The 17,503-nt window shown below is 47.2% G+C and overlaps 1 protein-coding gene across 1 annotated transcript; it reads right to left on the bottom strand.

The window, feature by feature from the left end:
- Positions 1–14,668: 14,668 nt before the first annotated feature.
- Positions 14,669–17,285, bottom strand: LOC119399600 (uncharacterized). Its single transcript, XM_037666407.2, has one exon. The coding sequence runs from the start codon at positions 16,840–16,842 to the stop codon at positions 15,280–15,282; it is 1,563 nt and encodes a 520-aa protein (XP_037522335.1). The 5' UTR covers positions 16,843–17,285; the 3' UTR covers positions 14,669–15,279.
- Positions 17,286–17,503: the final 218 nt, after the last annotated feature.

Raw genomic sequence — 17,503 nt, 5'->3', positions numbered from 1 at the left:
ACTAATAATAACTGTTGAGGTTTTACTTCCCAAAACCACGATATGATTATGAGGGACGCCGAAGTGGAGGGCTCCGGAAATTTTGACCACCTGGTGTTCTTTAACGTGCACCTAAATCTAGGCGTACCCTCGAGCATTTCGGCTCCATCGAAATGCGGCCGCCGCGGCCGGGATTCGATCCCGCGACCTTCGGGTCAGCAGACGAGCACCATAGCCACTAGACCACCGTGGCGTGCGTGTATTATTTACAAGGTGAATCCTGGTTAATGGCGCAAATCGAATATGTTCGTGCTACGCACGTATTTATTAGACATATTGCTAGAAGTATGGCTGCTACAGACATATAATTTGCATCCAGTGGCGGAAACGTTGATATGCAGAATGGTATGAAATCTCAGCGTGCAGGTGCATGGATTGTGCAGTCGTCATCGCAATGCAAAGCGCAGCACGAGGTTTACTAACGTTGATCTCAGCACCAGAGCATGTCTGCTGAGCCTGCGTACGCGCAAAAAAAGGATTATTATAGAGCACCTATTACAACTTTGGCACGTCCATACCACACGTGTCCCTCCGAGACATTAGACCGGATGGTCCATGCTTTATCCGCCTGACTTCGCCATTCTAAAGTTACCTGTTTCGTATATGTAAGCGGAAGAGCATTCACAGAGGTATTCATTCTCTGTATGTTTTTCCGCCTGTATGTAGGTAAGATGTGAACAGCGAGTCTGCAGTTGACATCCGATGGGAAGAAATTCAGACAATGGGAATCATCGATCATGCATTGCGTCCTGCACGTGCCAGTGCGGGGACTTTCCCGCTATGCAGTTGTGCACGTGTCCGTCTCTTCGCCATCCACGGGGAAACCACGTGAGTCGGTTAAAAAAAGAAAGACCCAACTGCGGTCTGCAAACATCGATATATATATATATATATATATATATATATATATATATATATATATATATAGATATATATATATATATATATATATATAATATATATATATATATATATATATATATATATATAAACGTTGCTGAGGCAGGGGGACTAACAGCTGTCTCTTACCTGTACTTGAGCGTATATAAAAATAACAAAAAATTAACCTATGTACTTCATAGAGTCGGCGGTATATATCAGCATAATGCCGCTGATGTGATAAACGTGCTCTATGCGAGCCAATAGAACTTTTGGCGCTTGAGCGTAAATGTCATTTCGTGTTAAAAGGGGAAAACTATAAAAAGGATGTTGAGGGCCGTAGTGTTCAGGAAGTTGTAGATTTGCATGTCACGGCGTTTATTTTTGCGTATGTCTTTTCATCATTCACCAAGCACGCATCGCTAAATCGCATTCCTGTGGTTATGTCAAAATTTCACAGCTACATTTTTCTGGATATATATGTGCCCGTATATATACAGTGTGTGTGTGTGTGTGTGTGTGTGTGTGTGTGTGTGTGTGTGTGTGTGTGTGTGTGTGTGTGTGTGTGTGTGTGTGTGTGTGTGTGTGGTGTCCATCAATCACGTGCAAATCTTAGCATTATACGCTACAAAGTCACACCACACGAATTTGCGTCGAAAAATGTTTAAGTTAGTCCATTGCAAAGGACTTTAAAACGATCTTAAGGGACCGGAAACCAACCCCACCGCTGAAAAGCAAGACATGATGGATATTTACCACTCTTGCTTATTTGGAAGAAGTCTTAAATTTCTACACAGACGCAATTCATGGCCTTCTGCTCCGCCACCTTCCATGAGTAATTCAAAGACTGTGGGCGCGTGATACGGCAGCGGCTTAGATAAGTAAGACCATTTTTGAGTGTTTCGGGAGGAAAAATGTTTGGAAGAGATGGAACCAGGTCACCACAAGCATGTGTAACTGCTCAATATACATATATATGTTTTAAGGAAAAGAAATATTTTAAAGTGGAGATTGAGAAAACGCTTTCCTGGAATAAATGTAAGTTTTATTACCTCAACTAAGCTAGGTGGCTGTTTCGAATGGTTATCAATAGATATCATCATCATTGTTCACGTTACTGTAATTTTTTTTTTTTTTTTTAGGCCATGGATGTTTCTTTGAAATTTCGGTCCTAATATGGCTGTGGTCTGTTGCGTCGTGCTCACGACACAGACGAATTTTGTTCAGAGGCTGCCCTTTGTGTGTTACCGCGTGTATGGCGGGTAAAATGAACTGTGCCTTATTTCCATTCTATATGCTTCGACAAACACAGTTAAGAGGTTCAACTTATCGTGTCATTTGTCGTTGTTGGTATTTGCTATATTTTTCTTGACCACAAGATAATAATAATATCTGGGGTCTTGACCACAAGATGCTGACAGCGTCCATCCTCGCTATTTATCTCACCGCCTTATTTGTGTCAGTTCCAATCCCTGCTTTGAGCAATTATTCTAGAAAAAGAAAAATATCTTTCCAGAAGCATCGTAACATCCTACAAGAATATTAGAAGCACAGAATAAATAGGCACTCACGACACGTGTCTGATGGCGGGCTTATGTAACATTCGAAGGAGTGAAAGGACAGATCCAGGTGCTTATGATAGCTGGACACGTTAGCCGGACTGCATACTGCATGTCTAGCATATGCATAAAGAGCGTAACATGACGCGGTAAACGATGCCGTCTACATGAAAGCTTGCAACCTGCATGCGCAAACACGCCCCCCCCCCCCCCCAAGTTGTTTACACTGAGGTCTGCGAGAAGCGGTCTTTTTTATGGCACCAGCGCGTCACATTGTGAGCTCGCAACGAGCCTGCTGCGACGCAGCATCTGGACGCCGTCGCCCACGTGACGAACACGTGAAGTTTGTTTTGCGACCGTTCGGATACAATTGCAACTCCATGGAAAGCCGCTGCATTCGTGCGAATAAATGCCTTCCACGCTCAGAGTGGCCAGGGCGCTTGTTGCATGACCCAATAACGGAAATATGTTTTAAATGCGAAGCATTTCCTAGCGAACCCAAGGCACTTTCAACGTTTCTATCTACGTATCTATCTAGCCGCCTACGTTTGGGTGCTCTCGTGATCATCTCCTTGACTTGGTGTAGACCAAACCTGGCATGGGAGGGTAAGAGGACTTGATGAGTATGACTGTCTGGTCATGACATGAATAACGTGAAAATCCTGTCGCGCTCGTCGTCAAACCCTTTCCTCCAGTCACGTGTGGCACATACCCGTTTACAAGGGGCCGCAGTGTATGGGTATGTGCTACAGGTAACTGACAGTTTATATCAACCCAGGAACGGCGAGAACAGGCAATGGTAATTTAAATGCGAGAGTGTTAAGAAAGACCGACATCGGCAGCGTTGACCTGATGAATGCAAATAATTAAAATTAGGATCCCAGCAGGAATCTGACCCAAGCATTCTGCGTGGCATTTTGGTATTCTACCACAGAGCCACGCCAGGTCTAGAAAATGCTTTGGAAAAACACCTTATGTAGGCGTAATGTCGGTGCAACGTCAACTGTGGTTGTGGTGCTGGCTATATAATTTTGTAACAAAGAAATAAACGCTACATATGTACTCCTACGATACAGGCGTCATGTCAGGTTAACGACCGGTTCCAGTGTTGGCTCCGCGTGTATAGCAGTCTAATAAACATTACATTCGTATTCCTATGATTCAGCATGCTATATTCAAGAGTTGCTTGAGCCTGGAGGAATACGCTAACGAAAGTTACGTATGATAGCTCATCATTCCACCGCATCGACAATACTGATGCATGTGCCCTAACGTGAGTGCTCACCTTACGTCAGACCATAAATTACCTTTTAAACGCCAGTGTTGTCGACGTGGCTGGTAAGCCCACGATGTGCACACGACCACTACACTTACAAAAAACACGTCGATCCACCTTGCAACGCTTGGCTCAAAGCCAAAAAATGCAGCATAGAACTACTCGCTGACTCCTTCGCATGAAACCGATTCCCAGGCGTGGGATCTGCCAAATTTTTCTTTTCTTCCTTTCTTTTTCAGACACAGCGTCCCATATAGACTATTTTACGTAAGACAGATAGGCGCCGCCACCTTGGGCTGTTAAACGAAGGTTTTCTTATTTTTGTATCTCGTGACGTCAATGGATGAAGTCAGAAAACATCGAATGCACCAACCCAACCGTTTTCGTGTAGATGCGCCCACTGTATCGCTGTTCGTTTAGTTGTTAAAGATAAAAAGCCGGCAGATACCACGCATTGTGGGAATCGATGTAATGCGAAGCAGCCAGCAAAGAGCTGCATACATCGACTTGTATGTCATTGAGGAAAATGCGTGTCATGGTTTTCATGTTAACTCCTATTATTTATGTTCGTCACACAGTAACGTCGCGCAATACCAACTTCGGGTTCGATCAAGCTAGAGAAACGGCCGCCAGTGCCCCATGAGCGTGGCACGTAAGTCATGCTGTACATGACATACGTGTCATGACTTTCATGTTAACTCGTGTTATTTATGTTCCTCCCATGGTCACGTCACATACTAATTTTGGTGTATATCAAGCTAGCGAAACGGCCGCCAGCACCCCATGAGCGTGGCACGTAAGTCATGCTGTACATGACATGCGTGTCATGATTTTCATGTTAACTCGTGTTTTTATGTTCGTCACACAGTAACGTCGCGCAATACCAACTTCGGGTTCGATCAAGCTAGAGAAACGGCCGCCAGTGCCCCATGAGCGTGGCACGTAAGTCATGCTGTACATGACATGCGTGTCAAGATTTTCATGTTAACTCGTGTCATTTATGTTCGTCACACAGTCACGTCGCAAGATACTAATTTCGGAGTAGATCAAGATAGCGAAACAGCCACCAGCGCACCATGAGCGTGGCACGTAAGTCATGCTGTACATGACATGCGTGTCATGATTTTCATGTTAACTCGTGTTTTTATGTTCGTCACACAGTCACGTCGCGCAAAACCAATTCCGGATAGATCAAGCTAGCGAAACGGCCGCCAGCGCGCCATGATCGTGGCACGTAAGTCATGCTGTACATGACATGCGTGTCATTATTTTCATGTTAACTCGTGTTATTAGGTTCGTCACATAGTCACGTCACGCAATACCAATTTTGGGGTAGATCAAGCTAGCGAAACGGCCGCCAGCGCCCCATGAGCGTGGCACGTAAGTCATGCTGTACGTGGCATGCGTGTCATGATTTTCATGTTAACTCGCGTTTTTATGTTCGCCACACAGTCACGTCGCGCAATACCAATTTCGGGGTAGATCAAGCTAGCGAAATGGGCGCCAGCGCTCCATGAGCGTGGCACGTAAGTCGTAATGTACATGACATGCGTGTCATGATTTTCATGTTAACTCGTGTTATTTATGTTCGTTACACAGTCCCGTCACAAGATACCAATTCTGGTGTATATAAATCTAGCGAAACGGCCGCCAGCGGCCCATGAGCGTGGCACGTAAGTCATGCTGTACATGACATGCGTGTCATGTTTTTCATGTTAACTCGTGTTATTTATGTTCGTTACTTAGTCACGTCGCGCAATACCAATTTCGGGGTAGATCAAGCTAGCGAAACCGCGGCCAGCGCCCCATGAGCGTGGCACGTAAGTCATGCTGTACATGACATGCGAGTCATGATTGTCATGTTAACTCGTGTTTTTATGTTCGTCACACAGACACGTTACAAGATACCAATTTTGGTGTATATAAATCTAGCGAAACCGCCGCCAGCGCCCCATGAGCGTGGCACGTAAGTCATGTTGTAAATGACGTGCGTGTCATGATTTTCATGTTAACTCGAGTTTTTATGTTCGTCACACAGTCACGTCGCGCAATACCAATCTCGGGGTAGATCAAGCTAGCGAAACTGCCGCCAGCGCTCCATGAGCGTGGCACGTAAGTCATGCTGTATATGACATGCGTGTCATGATTTTCATGTTAACTCGTGTTATTTATGTTCATTACACAGTCACGTCACAAGATACCAATTTTGGTGTATATAAAGCTAGCGAAACGGCCGCCAGCGCCCTATGAGCGTGGCACGTAAGTCATGCTGTACATGACATGCGTGTCATGATTTTCATGTTAACTTGTGTTATTTATGTCCGTTGCACAGTCACGTCGCAAGATACCAATTTTGGTGTATATAAAGCTAGCGAAACGGCCGCCAGCGCACCATGAGCGTGGCACGTAAGTCATGCTGTGATGACATGCGTGTCATGATTTTCATGTTAACTCGTGTTATTTATCTTCGTCACACAGTCACGTCGCAAGATACCAATTTTGGTGCATATCAAACTAGCGAAACGGCCGCCAGCGCACCATGAGCGTAGCATGTAAATCATGTTGTACATGACATGCGTGTCATGATTTTCATGTTATGACTTGTCATTTATGTTCGTCATACAGTCATGTTACGCCATACCAATTTTGGTGCACATTCGATGAACCAAGCGACCAGGAGAGCACAAAGTCGTAGGCGGCTAGATAGATAGATAGATAGATAGATAGATAGATAGATAGATAGATAGATAGATAGATAGATAGATAGATAGATAGATAGATAGATAGATAGATAGATAGATAGATAGATAGATACGCTCAAAGTCGCAGAAGTTCGCTAAGAAATGCTTCGCATTTAAAAAACGGTAAGGTTAAAAGCCCTATATGGCATCACCAAAACCCATCCGTAAAATAGTCTATAGTGTCCGCGTAGGTAAAAAGGCATTGGGCGTGCTTTGTGCGTGCTGGCTTTATTTTTGTCACGTGTCTTCGTTGCCTTGTGGCGTGACGTTTCGTCAACTAAAGATCGCGCGATTATCTGGACATATCGTGCCTCTGTGTCTTTACTGTTTCTCAAGTGAATCAAGCCAGTCGCACGTGAAGGCTGTCTGATTTCTTTTTTTTTTTTTGTATTGGCTGAACGACGCCTGTCGTACGAGACTTGATCATGTGTGAAAACCAGCGGTCGTTCCAGACTAGCGCGTCAAGCTGCGCTCAGGGGGAAAGCGGCAATGACGCCAGGACTCGAATCACTGCGGGTGCAACATCCTTTTCAGGCACGCTGCTAGGCTGTCAGCGGGGTCGGTGGCACATTGCCAACGGCGTCTTGAGTCCCAGCCACCGGTGAGCTCAGCGTTCAGAATGTGTGTAACAACTCCGGAGCCACATATTCAGATACAAAAAAAAATGCGAAAGGCAGTAAGACTGTTGTGCAGGGAGGTAGTACACAGTGACAATATATGGGCACGAGAAAGTAAGGGAAAGGCGCTTCAACTTTACCGATGATTTCGTTCATTGAAAGTCGACCCTTTATCTTGCGTTTCAGCCCTGTATGCCGTAATTAACCATTGTAAAGCAGAAAAAAAAATTTTGGCTTTGTGTTATACCGCGCAGCGTAGATGATCTGTAATGTCGATGACGCTTTGCTATGGAGTGCAAGTGCTGCTTCTTGCTGCTGCTTCCGAGAATGCGAGAATAGCAGCACCAAGGAACGACGTTGTCGCAACGGGGCGCTTATCGTTATAAAAAAGTATCATAATTATTCTGAAATTCATCATCATCATCATCCGCATTAATGTCCACTGCAGAACGAAGACGATCTCCAATTTCCCTGTCTAGCGCTAGCTGACTTCGAGTTATACCTGCAAACTTCCTAACTTCATCACACCATCTAACTCTCTGCCTTCCTCACGTGCTCTTATTTCTCACGGAATCTATCCTGTAGCTCTAATAGACCACCAGTTATTTGTCGTACGCATTAATGACCTGCCCATCTCCAATATTCTCTTGTATTATTTAATAGAGTAGTGTTACGCCTGCTTGCGCTCTAATTAACACTGCTATATTCCTGCCTAATAAGGTTCCGCCATTCCGTTCCATCGCAAGCTGCATAGTCCTTAACTTCGTCTCGAGCTCCATTGTTATCCACCAAAGTTATGCCCCGTATGTCAGTTCGGTAAAATGCGATTATTTTAAGTCTTTCTTTTCAAGGAAAGCGCATTTAAGAATGCATGCTAATAGTTGTGCATACAGCGGAGCAGCTCCGTGACGAAGGTATACATACTCGTGCTGGGGTATTCGTTCGGCTGATTGGCAACAAATCTCGCGGGCTCGGCCATCCAAACAAGATCTTCCCGATGGGAGCTGCTTCTTCATTACTTCCGCACAACCACCTCTTGTAGTGGCTGTGAAGCAACTAAATGACTCACGTGTGCTACATTTCTAACCGCATCTGAGGTTCACGCTCCGCCGAGTATTGCACAACATTCACGAGTGCGGGTCCAGCGGCCAAAGGCCAAGAGCGGCAAATCTCCGCAACGCCGGCACATGTGCTACCCCGGCCATAGTGCGTTGCTCCGACGACCATTAACCTCGTTGCCGCGATGTTTACGCGAGCATTCGCGAAGCGCCAGAGCCGAGGTACAAAAATAAAGAAATCAGCTCCAATAGACCCTAAGCGCTCGCTCTCAGTGAACGCCAAGCACCCCTCCAATATCCTCATCGGAAAAGGGGGCGAAGTGGAAGGGAGGCAGTGAACGAGAGGCTTCCCCTCTCGTGCATTGGAACTGGCGATAACTAAGGTCTCGTTACCGAACAGGATCAATAAAGCACTCGGCCCCCTCTGACGACCATGTTGAGGAGGCCCATTCCTCCCAGGAGGAGCCTCGAATGTTGACACACGCCCGAGCAGCGGCAACCAGTTTCGTGGCAGAAATAAGAATGTCGGAAGAAAAGAAAATACATATGAAGTGTAAGGAGCACAGGGCGGCTGTGTATAACTCGCTAAAAAAGGAGAAGAAGAAAAAAAAGCCGGCACGAAGAAAGAAATACTTCCCGGCGATTGTTTTATTGAACGCGGCCACGAATCCTGAGTCTTCCCGCGCTTGAGGTGGCAGTACATAAGTTATCCATGGTGACGTTGCAGCCTGTCGTGCGCACTTTGTCCTCTGCCACCGCAGTCCCCGCCTCCTACTTGCTTCTATTTTCCACGGTCTTGTTTCGAGCACATATCGTCTTGTTAGCCCGTACGTGACTCGGAAAGGAAATTGGGAGATTGCCCGCGTATGTGGGGCTGCAGTGACCCCCAGACCTAACGCTTAACTCTAACACGACGAGAAATGAATTTTGTGGATAAATTGCTAATGAAATCAGTCGCGACTTTTCGGTAACAGTGTCGTGACAGCGAACAACGAGTGTGATATAAAATAGAGGAGGGTGCAATAATTAATTATATTGGTGATCCAATGGCCAGTCATCGCCAGGGTAGCGCAAAAACAAGCTGCGGTAGCTGCGCACTGAGAGTACATGCACTTCTCATCTTCATGATTATATACATTTTTTATTATTTATGTTATTTCGTAAGAAATATGTGCAGAAAAACTGTCGAACGTATGCGCGTTGTCAGGAATAGTGTTTGTTAAACGTTGCTTCTAGACACATTCACGAACATATTTTTGTTTTAACCTCTACCTCTCTCTGTTCTTTGCTTTTTTTTTTTTTTTTGCTGCATACATCGAACTGTGCTCAGTTAGAACGCTACTCTTTCTTTAAAAAGAAGTAATGACCAGGTCAAAGCTTTGTGAAGGCGAGATAGTAAAGCCTTCATGAATGGAATTACATTTTCTCATTCGTATCGCGCATCCATTCCCACCGTTGTTTCTCCGAAGAAGGAAACAAACAGGAGCCTAAAATTCCATTGATGAAATTAAAATCAGAATGAGTAAGCACTAAGAAACACCCGGGTAAACGCTACAACCGGAAACGAGATGAGCAGGTGTCGAAGCAATAATCTGCGCACTTGCAAGCGCGTGCGTCTTGCACCATTCACAGTGTACATACGTCTGTAGCGTAAAAACAATCTTTTCGCGTTCGTTTTCACATTCCCGAATTCCCCAGGTTGATCATTCGAGGAACATTGTCCTAAAGCTTGTTGACGAGGGGATATGTAAATTAATTCGATACACGACTTAAAAAAAGATATTAATAATGAGGGACACCTGCTACTGAATAGGCAATACTGAATTGCTCTTGTTCACCAGACCTGTTGTGATACCTCTTTTTTTCTTGGACTTCTATAGGGTTTGCTTGACAGCTTGTAATTCCAGTACCTCCTCTCACTGTAGTGACCGTCCAAACATAATAGGAGTCCAAATTGCGTTGCAGATAGCACGTGCTATTCAAGATCCACAGGAAACAAAGAGCAGCTGCTTGTTGAAAGAGGTTGTTGACCCATATTGTACGTTATGCATGTACATAAAGTCTACTTTTGTTATACTTGAGATGAACGTAAGTAAACGCATGCTTTCCGACTGCATCGCTCATCGTGCCGAGACGTCTTGCACTGTCTATTGCGGCTGTTTTTTTTTTTTTTTTTTTGGCGCTATCTTTAATAATAATAATTGTTGGGGCTTTACGTCCCAAAACCACGATATGATTATGATAGACGCCGTAGTGCAGGACTTCGGAAATTTCGACCACCTGTGGTTCTTTAGCGTGAACCTAAATCTAAGTACACGGGCCTCAGGCATCTTCGCCTCCATCGAAATGCAGCCGCCGCGGCCGGGATTCGATCCCACGACCTTCGGGTCAGTAGTCGAGCACTATAATCAGTAGATCACCGTGGTGAGTGGCTCCAGCTTTAAGAAGCCCTTGCATAGTGGACTCAACGGGTTTGCTGCCGTCTCTCTATGCTGCTTCAATAGTGACCTAATAAAGGTTGCATGTCATCTGCTATGATGATCTATCAGTTTCCCCACGTCTTTATAATCCTTGATATTATTATCTGAGCAAATACGCTCCATGCAAAGCTCTCGTAAGACATTTGTGCGTTCACGCCCTTCGCTGGGTCGGTGCTATTCGCCTCGGAAAGACGACGCTTGGATCCCATGTGGCCAGAGCTGCGTTGTGCGATCCACGTTTCGCACTCTATTGAAGTTCGTTCCTGCGAATGGTCAAATAAGCGACAACAGCCCGAAGGAGCGATAACCTGCTGAGCACGATTGAGACGGGTCACATTCGAGCGATCAGACTAAAGAAAATTCACGTAGTAGGCTTCGGTTGTCACCAAGCGAAGGGTTATTTCCTGATAACTGATACAAATGTAATCGGTAAAATATTCCGAGAAATGTTGAAATTATTGCCAGAGCTTAATGTCAGGGAAGTCTTAATCTAATCACCAATGATTAAGCGAGTACACATACCCCTCTCCCTACCCCCCCCCCCCCATACACACACTTTAGTAAAGGGAGACAATCGCTGTATGATGTCTTAAAATTTGTCCAGGAAACGTTGCGCTGCTAATTGCACGCAGATCACAGATGGCCGTATCAACGCTATGTGTGGCATGTTCCACCCCCCCCCCCCAATTTCCGCCTGCCCCCCCCCCCCCCTTTTCCCCCCCAAGAGCAACCAGTCAAAACACAATGCATATGTTCCCAGCCTCCCTGCTTCCCTGAAGGAACTCACTTGTCGTGGGTGCCCCCCCCCCTAGTAAAAAAATTCTGGCGCAGCCCCTGCTGAAGTACTGACTTGTTCTGCCTGGACTTCGCACTCCTAGCTCCACTGAAACTCCTCAAGAGACAAAGTCAGTTTCATTGGCGATGAAGTGGAATTGAAACAATATCGGAGCTGCCCAATAATGGATCTTCCGTGACTAACAGCGCGCCTCTGAACCAGGGGCGTAGCCAGAAATTTTTTTCGGGGGGGGGGGGGTGGTCAACCATACTTTATGTATGTTCGTGCGTGCGTTTGTATGTGTGTGTATATATATACGCAAGCAAAATAGAAAAATTTCGGGGGGGGTTTGAACCCCCCCCCAACCCCCCCCCCCCTTGGCTACGCCCGTGCTCTGAACGTGATAAGTTCCCTAATACGAACGCGGAATCCGCCCTTTGTTAGGGTGAGCGCGCGGCACCGTCGTCAGCGTATAAGGGGAATGTGAGACATGAAATGTGTTTCGGCACCGAAGGATGTGTCGACACCGGGGCAGCCAAGAAAGAGAGCGAATCAAGGATGAGCTTCGTTCAGCGGCGTCGAACAATGCTTGCCGTCCTGCATGGCGGGCTGCGCTGTCGGCTGGGAAGTAGGCCACGCGGATACAGGCACCGAGCGACGTTGCGAAACGCCAGCGGCGGTCGCGTTGGCACTTCATGCACAAGTCCCGTCGATGCCTCCGTACGCCGAATGATCGCGAAAGTTTATACCAAAATATCTGTCCACCAGTTTGGAGATCACTTTATTTTTGTGCCCTCTCGGAAGCTACACTTTCGAAGCCATTCGACCGTGTGCACCAAAATGAGGTCAGCGCCACTGCTCGTAGTGAACATACGCGGCACGGCGGGAACGCTTGGTTGCTCTGCTCTTAACCGCTGCTAGCCTAGATTTAGATTCAATATTTCGCGATTTCGCGAAATGTACACTTGAACGGAATGTATTATTGAACATGTATTATGGTTTATTTTGGAATAGAGAAATCTTAATTTGGACACCATTTATTGCTTTATCTCAATAACCACGTCGGCATGAGATGATTTCTCACTTTAAAAACACATTACGTGTAGTGCTTCCAATGATGGTTAACTCCTAAAAAAGACGCCTGCGGCTGTATCCATTCAAGGGCATAAAGTGTACTCACAAATACTGATTGTTCGGAATTAGACTGCCATAAAAGAAGGGACCGGTTCACCTACCAAGTATGAACTTTTTAGTGCAAAAGCATACATACATAAATGCATTATTTTGTGCTAGAAAGCCGGTTTCAGCATTTTGAATTTACTCAATCTCACCTCTTCGCAGGAAAATGGTGTGGTAGTAATTTCGGATGTCCTTATCTCGCATACAAATATGTCTAAGTGCAATTCGAATTCTTTTCTTTGAGCAGAAAAATCCAGGCTATAAGAGGCTCACTTGGTAATGTATGTGCTAGCCGTAGTTCCATATCATATTCGTTCCTCTACGTTAGCCTCAGCTCAGGTGACCCAGCGCTCGAAAATCGCTCGTGTGAGCTTCTTGAGCTTAGCACCGAGTCATAAACACTCGTTCTGACGTGTTCACTATTTGACAGACTTGCTCCCGATCCGAGATTCTACTTTACGTTATCGATCAGCGCATTCAAAGCCTCGCGAGAAGGCCATCTGCTCGCGTAGCCGCGAGTACAGAGGAGGCAAAACTGTGCCGCTTCGCACGCGAAGCCGTCTCTTGGTGCCCACTCGAGTCAAGGACCAGACACTTGTCGATAACGCAGATATGCGATACGGCCCGTTGGGGGTGGTCTGGGATTACGAGGTTTCCGCAACTCTGGCGGCGCGCGAGCCGATTGTGTTGCGTGGAAACGCCGATAATGATTAAATAGACCAGCCAGGCAATGCTCGCTCGTACTACATGCGTAGTGTGGGCGTAAATTTGCCAGGAAGGAAGAAAATTAAACGAAAATCGTACGAGGCAATCGACATACTCAGGTGTATGTGTACGCTCGGTGTGTACATGGACACACAGAACAGCCACAACACACGTGTACAACCGAAGAGAAGTTGCGCAGACAGTCATTTTTCTTTTTGTCTCATGTTCTCCGCACTAAATATTTAATCTTGTTTTTTCATGTAACATTCGATCACTCGTCTCATTACAGCATTCAAGTTCGACATACGTGAGCATAGGTCGGCAAAAAATGCGGAGCTCACTCAGGCTCACTCATGGAATATACTTTGCCTTCAAGACTCACTCGGACTCAGACTCACCGAAATATTTCTCCTCCGGACTCACTCGGACTCAGACTCACTGAAATTTTTCTCAACCGGACCCACTCGGACTCAAACTCACCAAAATATTGCTCGCTCGGACTCACCTTGACTCAGACTCACGGCTCGCTCTGAGTCTGAGTGAGTCTGAGTGAGTCGGCTCATGAGTCCATAAGCACATAATTTACTTTTTTCGACCATAGTGTCTATGCTCTTTAACATCAATCAATCATATAACTGGTGTTCTACTTGGCGCATTTTCATCTCATACCTTCAAATACGAGTTATCAATGGTTACAATGCAGTAAGGACACTTTTGTCGAAAGAGATAATTCACACGGGATATTTTATCAAGAACATCTCATGAAAGATTTTGCCAAAGGGAGGCCACACCCTCCTCCCCCCGACCCCCTCCGTATATCACGCCCCTGATCAATAAATATTGAGATGGCGTATGAACGCTAGTGCATTGAAGTATGTGTGAGTAGACGTGAGTATAAACATATGGCTGATAGCAATGCTGAGTTTTAGTAAATGGGACCATAGGTCAGCAAAGAAATGTGGAGCTCACTCGGACTCACTCATGAAATATATTTTGCCCTTAGGGCTCACTCGGACTCAGACTTACCTAAATTTTCCTCATTCGGACTCACTCGGACTCAAGCTCACGAAAAATATTACTCAGCCTGACTCATTCAGACTCACGGCTCGATCTGAGTCTGAGTGAGTCGACTCATGAGTGAGTTTGCCGACCTATGTACGTGAGTAACCAAATAAATCGGAATGCATACAATTATACCACGCAATGCCCGATTACAACCTCGTTCTCGAAATTCATATCAATGAAAAAACAGTTTTTCTTTTACATCGCCGAACTGGTATCTGGTCCCTATAGAAAGATTCTCGTCCCCACTCGCACGAATGCAAGCTTTGGAAGAAGGTTTGAAGAAGAACGTTTGAAGAAGGTTATTTATTTTAGCCGGTACGGAAGAACACTCGCGAAAATACACGCATTCAGTTCCCCACATGATGAGTCAGTCCGTACACAAAAGCCTTTGGAATGAAAACAGATTTTTGTACCTAAAGCGTTCAACAATTTGGCACGAAAAACATGTGGCCTTTATCACGGTGACACGCTGCGTACCATTCGACAAATGACGAGGGAAAAACACAGATACGAGCGAAAGCCGTGAAGCGAACGGCACACCACTGAACGAATGAGGACAATGTAACAGTGCGTGTTGCTTTCATGCTTCAGGTTTGTTGCTGCTTGGCAAAAAACCTGAACGAAAATTCTCTGATAATCGCTATGATTGGCAGAGACTAGAAACGAAAGTTCATTGGCGAGTTACGCCTAAAATGAAACAAAAATTGACAGCAGTATACAGGAACACATGACGAATACAGCCTTTGATCACAATCACATAGGTATAACACCGTGCCGACAAACAAGCAGCAAGACAACGTTACAAAGCACAAAATTGCATTGAATTTGTGGCGTCAGTAGGCCGTATCACCAGGCTTTACTCCAACGTTCTGTAATTTAAAAGCGGCATTTTATCACAGAAATACGTCACTCATCGCGGACGTTGTCAATTCCCCCGTCCATATCTTCATCATCGTCACTTAGGGATGATCTCCGGGTGATCTTGCCTGCATTCCAGAACTTGAGCTTGGACGCTCTGGAAAGAAAGCACTGAAGTCCGTTGGCACTCAGTCCGTGACCGTGCCGTAGCCGCACAGACTTGAGACTAGCAAACCCGTTGCGCTTGCACAGAACTGCGGCCAACGAGTCCGTTAGTCCGGTGCAGCAGAAAAGCTCCAAGTGGCGGATATTTTGGCAGTGCGATAGCAGAAGCTCGCAGGCTTCTCGCGGTACTGTGCGACCGACGCGAGGCCGGAGCCTCAGCTCCCTCAGATTCTGGAACGGCCTCGCCGCCGCCGCCCTCGAGCTCACGGACGGGCTAGAGCAGCCCAGAAGGATGAACCAACGCAGCGACAGTGATTCTAGTTCGGGGCACATGATGTCAGTCCTTGCTAAATCAACAACATCGAAGTGTTCGAGCCCAAGGCGTAAAAGTCGCTTCCCACACAGAGCCAGAAGTGGTAGCACGTCGTCGGTGTAGGACGATGGTAACGTTTGACTGTTCCTGAGTTCCAATGAACGGAGGCGCTTCAACTTAGCTAAGTCCCTCAGGTTCATATCCTCTTGCACGTGCAGTACAACTTCTTCCAAACCCGGAAACCATGCGACCAACCTTTCGACGCTTCCGGATCCCATGGACTGGCCACTTTGCAGTGCGTGGATGCGGCTGAGTCTCCGCACCCACCATTCCCGACTGCTCATGCTGGTTCTAGCATCTAGACTGTCCAGCACTGCCTCGAGGTAGACGCAGCGGATTATTTGCAGGTTAGGAAACGTTTCGATCAGATTGATCACCCCTTCGCCGTTCACAGATGATGGCAAACGCACTTCCATGAGGCTACGCTGGATCGGCAACGCTTCCCGTTGAACGATTTGAGCCACGGAAGCGATGTCGTCAGCGTTTATCGAGTGATGCATTACCTCCAGACGCTGCAGCAACGGACATGACCTTACTAAAACTTCTAACGTGTCCCTGTACATCTCCTGAATGCGCAGCACACGAAGGTTGCGGGCCGATGTGAGGAGGCGTTTGACAATTTCTTCGCTCTCAGGAGAGTACATCCAGAGGCCCGAGATTGTCAGCTGGCAGAGGGAAGCGCCGTTTTGCTGCAGTAGAGTGAGGATGAACTGCAAGTCGGCAGTGCTGCAGTCATCGAGGCAGCTGAGGTCGAACGACTCCACACCGCAGACCAAGAGCAACTCAGCTACGCGTCGCACGGCCGGGCTGCGTGCTTCGTCATCCAAGATGCACTCCAGCAGGTCCTGCCTGACGTGCAGCGGGCATTCAGCGAACGGGTTGTCGGCGACGGGTGTAACCGGGGTGCGGGGCTCAGACTCCTCGTCCAGGCTCTTGCTCCAGCGCCACACGCTTCGGCCCACCTCGTCCAGGCACTGTTGTCGCAAACTCCAGGGGAGGACGATACGCGGCCGATCAGATGAGGACGCCTCGTCGGCTGCGTCCATGCCGTCTTTCGGTACTGGCGGTGCCATGGCTGCTGCGTCCGAGCGCTTTCTTTTCGCGTACTATTTGAGCTACTCGAGGAGTCGGCGGGAGCGCTTGCTTCCATGCGGAGGCTGTTTTTCCTTTTGCGGCGCGCAGGCACCTCGACCGACGATAAAAAGCGGGAACGCGCGCTGCCTCTCGCTCGGATCACGCCGCGCGCACGTGAACAGTCGTGCCGGCGACCTTCTCTTCCAGCGCCGCGCGCGCTCGGCGTGCCTGGGAGAGACCAACCAGCTGCTGGGAGAGGGGTGTACGCAGCCGGTTACGTCACGTCCAGAGCGTGCGACTTCCGCCGAGGCCGTCAACAACGCCACGGCTGCCTTCGCAGAAAGCGTCGCCCGCTGTAGCCCCTTTCGCGGGGCCCCGCGTATACGGTGTTGCTAAGCCAGCGGCCATTACGGTTACGAAGATATCCCCCCGGCCGCTCAAACGGGTTTTCGGACCGATGTCGGTCGCGCTCGGCCCTTTCTCTGCTGAACGGGGGCTGCTGCGTGGTAGCGATCCGCCCTTGAGAAACGCCGGAAAACATGCCGGCGCTGTATGCGGCCCGCTCCAATTCAGGCAACAAAGGGGCCCGACGCCATGTTCGGTTCAGGTTAATGACGCGCATGTGCTCTGGAAGCGATAACGCTTTCGGCTGACAATCGA

This window comes from Rhipicephalus sanguineus, chromosome 1 (assembly GCF_013339695.2).
Source record: "Rhipicephalus sanguineus isolate Rsan-2018 chromosome 1, BIME_Rsan_1.4, whole genome shotgun sequence".
Lineage (NCBI taxonomy): Eukaryota > Metazoa > Arthropoda > Arachnida > Ixodida > Ixodidae > Rhipicephalus > Rhipicephalus sanguineus.
This window is presented reverse-complemented; position numbering and strand designations above follow the sequence as displayed.

Excerpts from the sequence above, each read along its gene's own strand:
- LOC119399600 (XM_037666407.2), bottom strand. The coding sequence starts at position 16,842 with ATGGCACCGCCAGTACCGAAAGACGGCATGGACGCAGCCGACGAGGCG.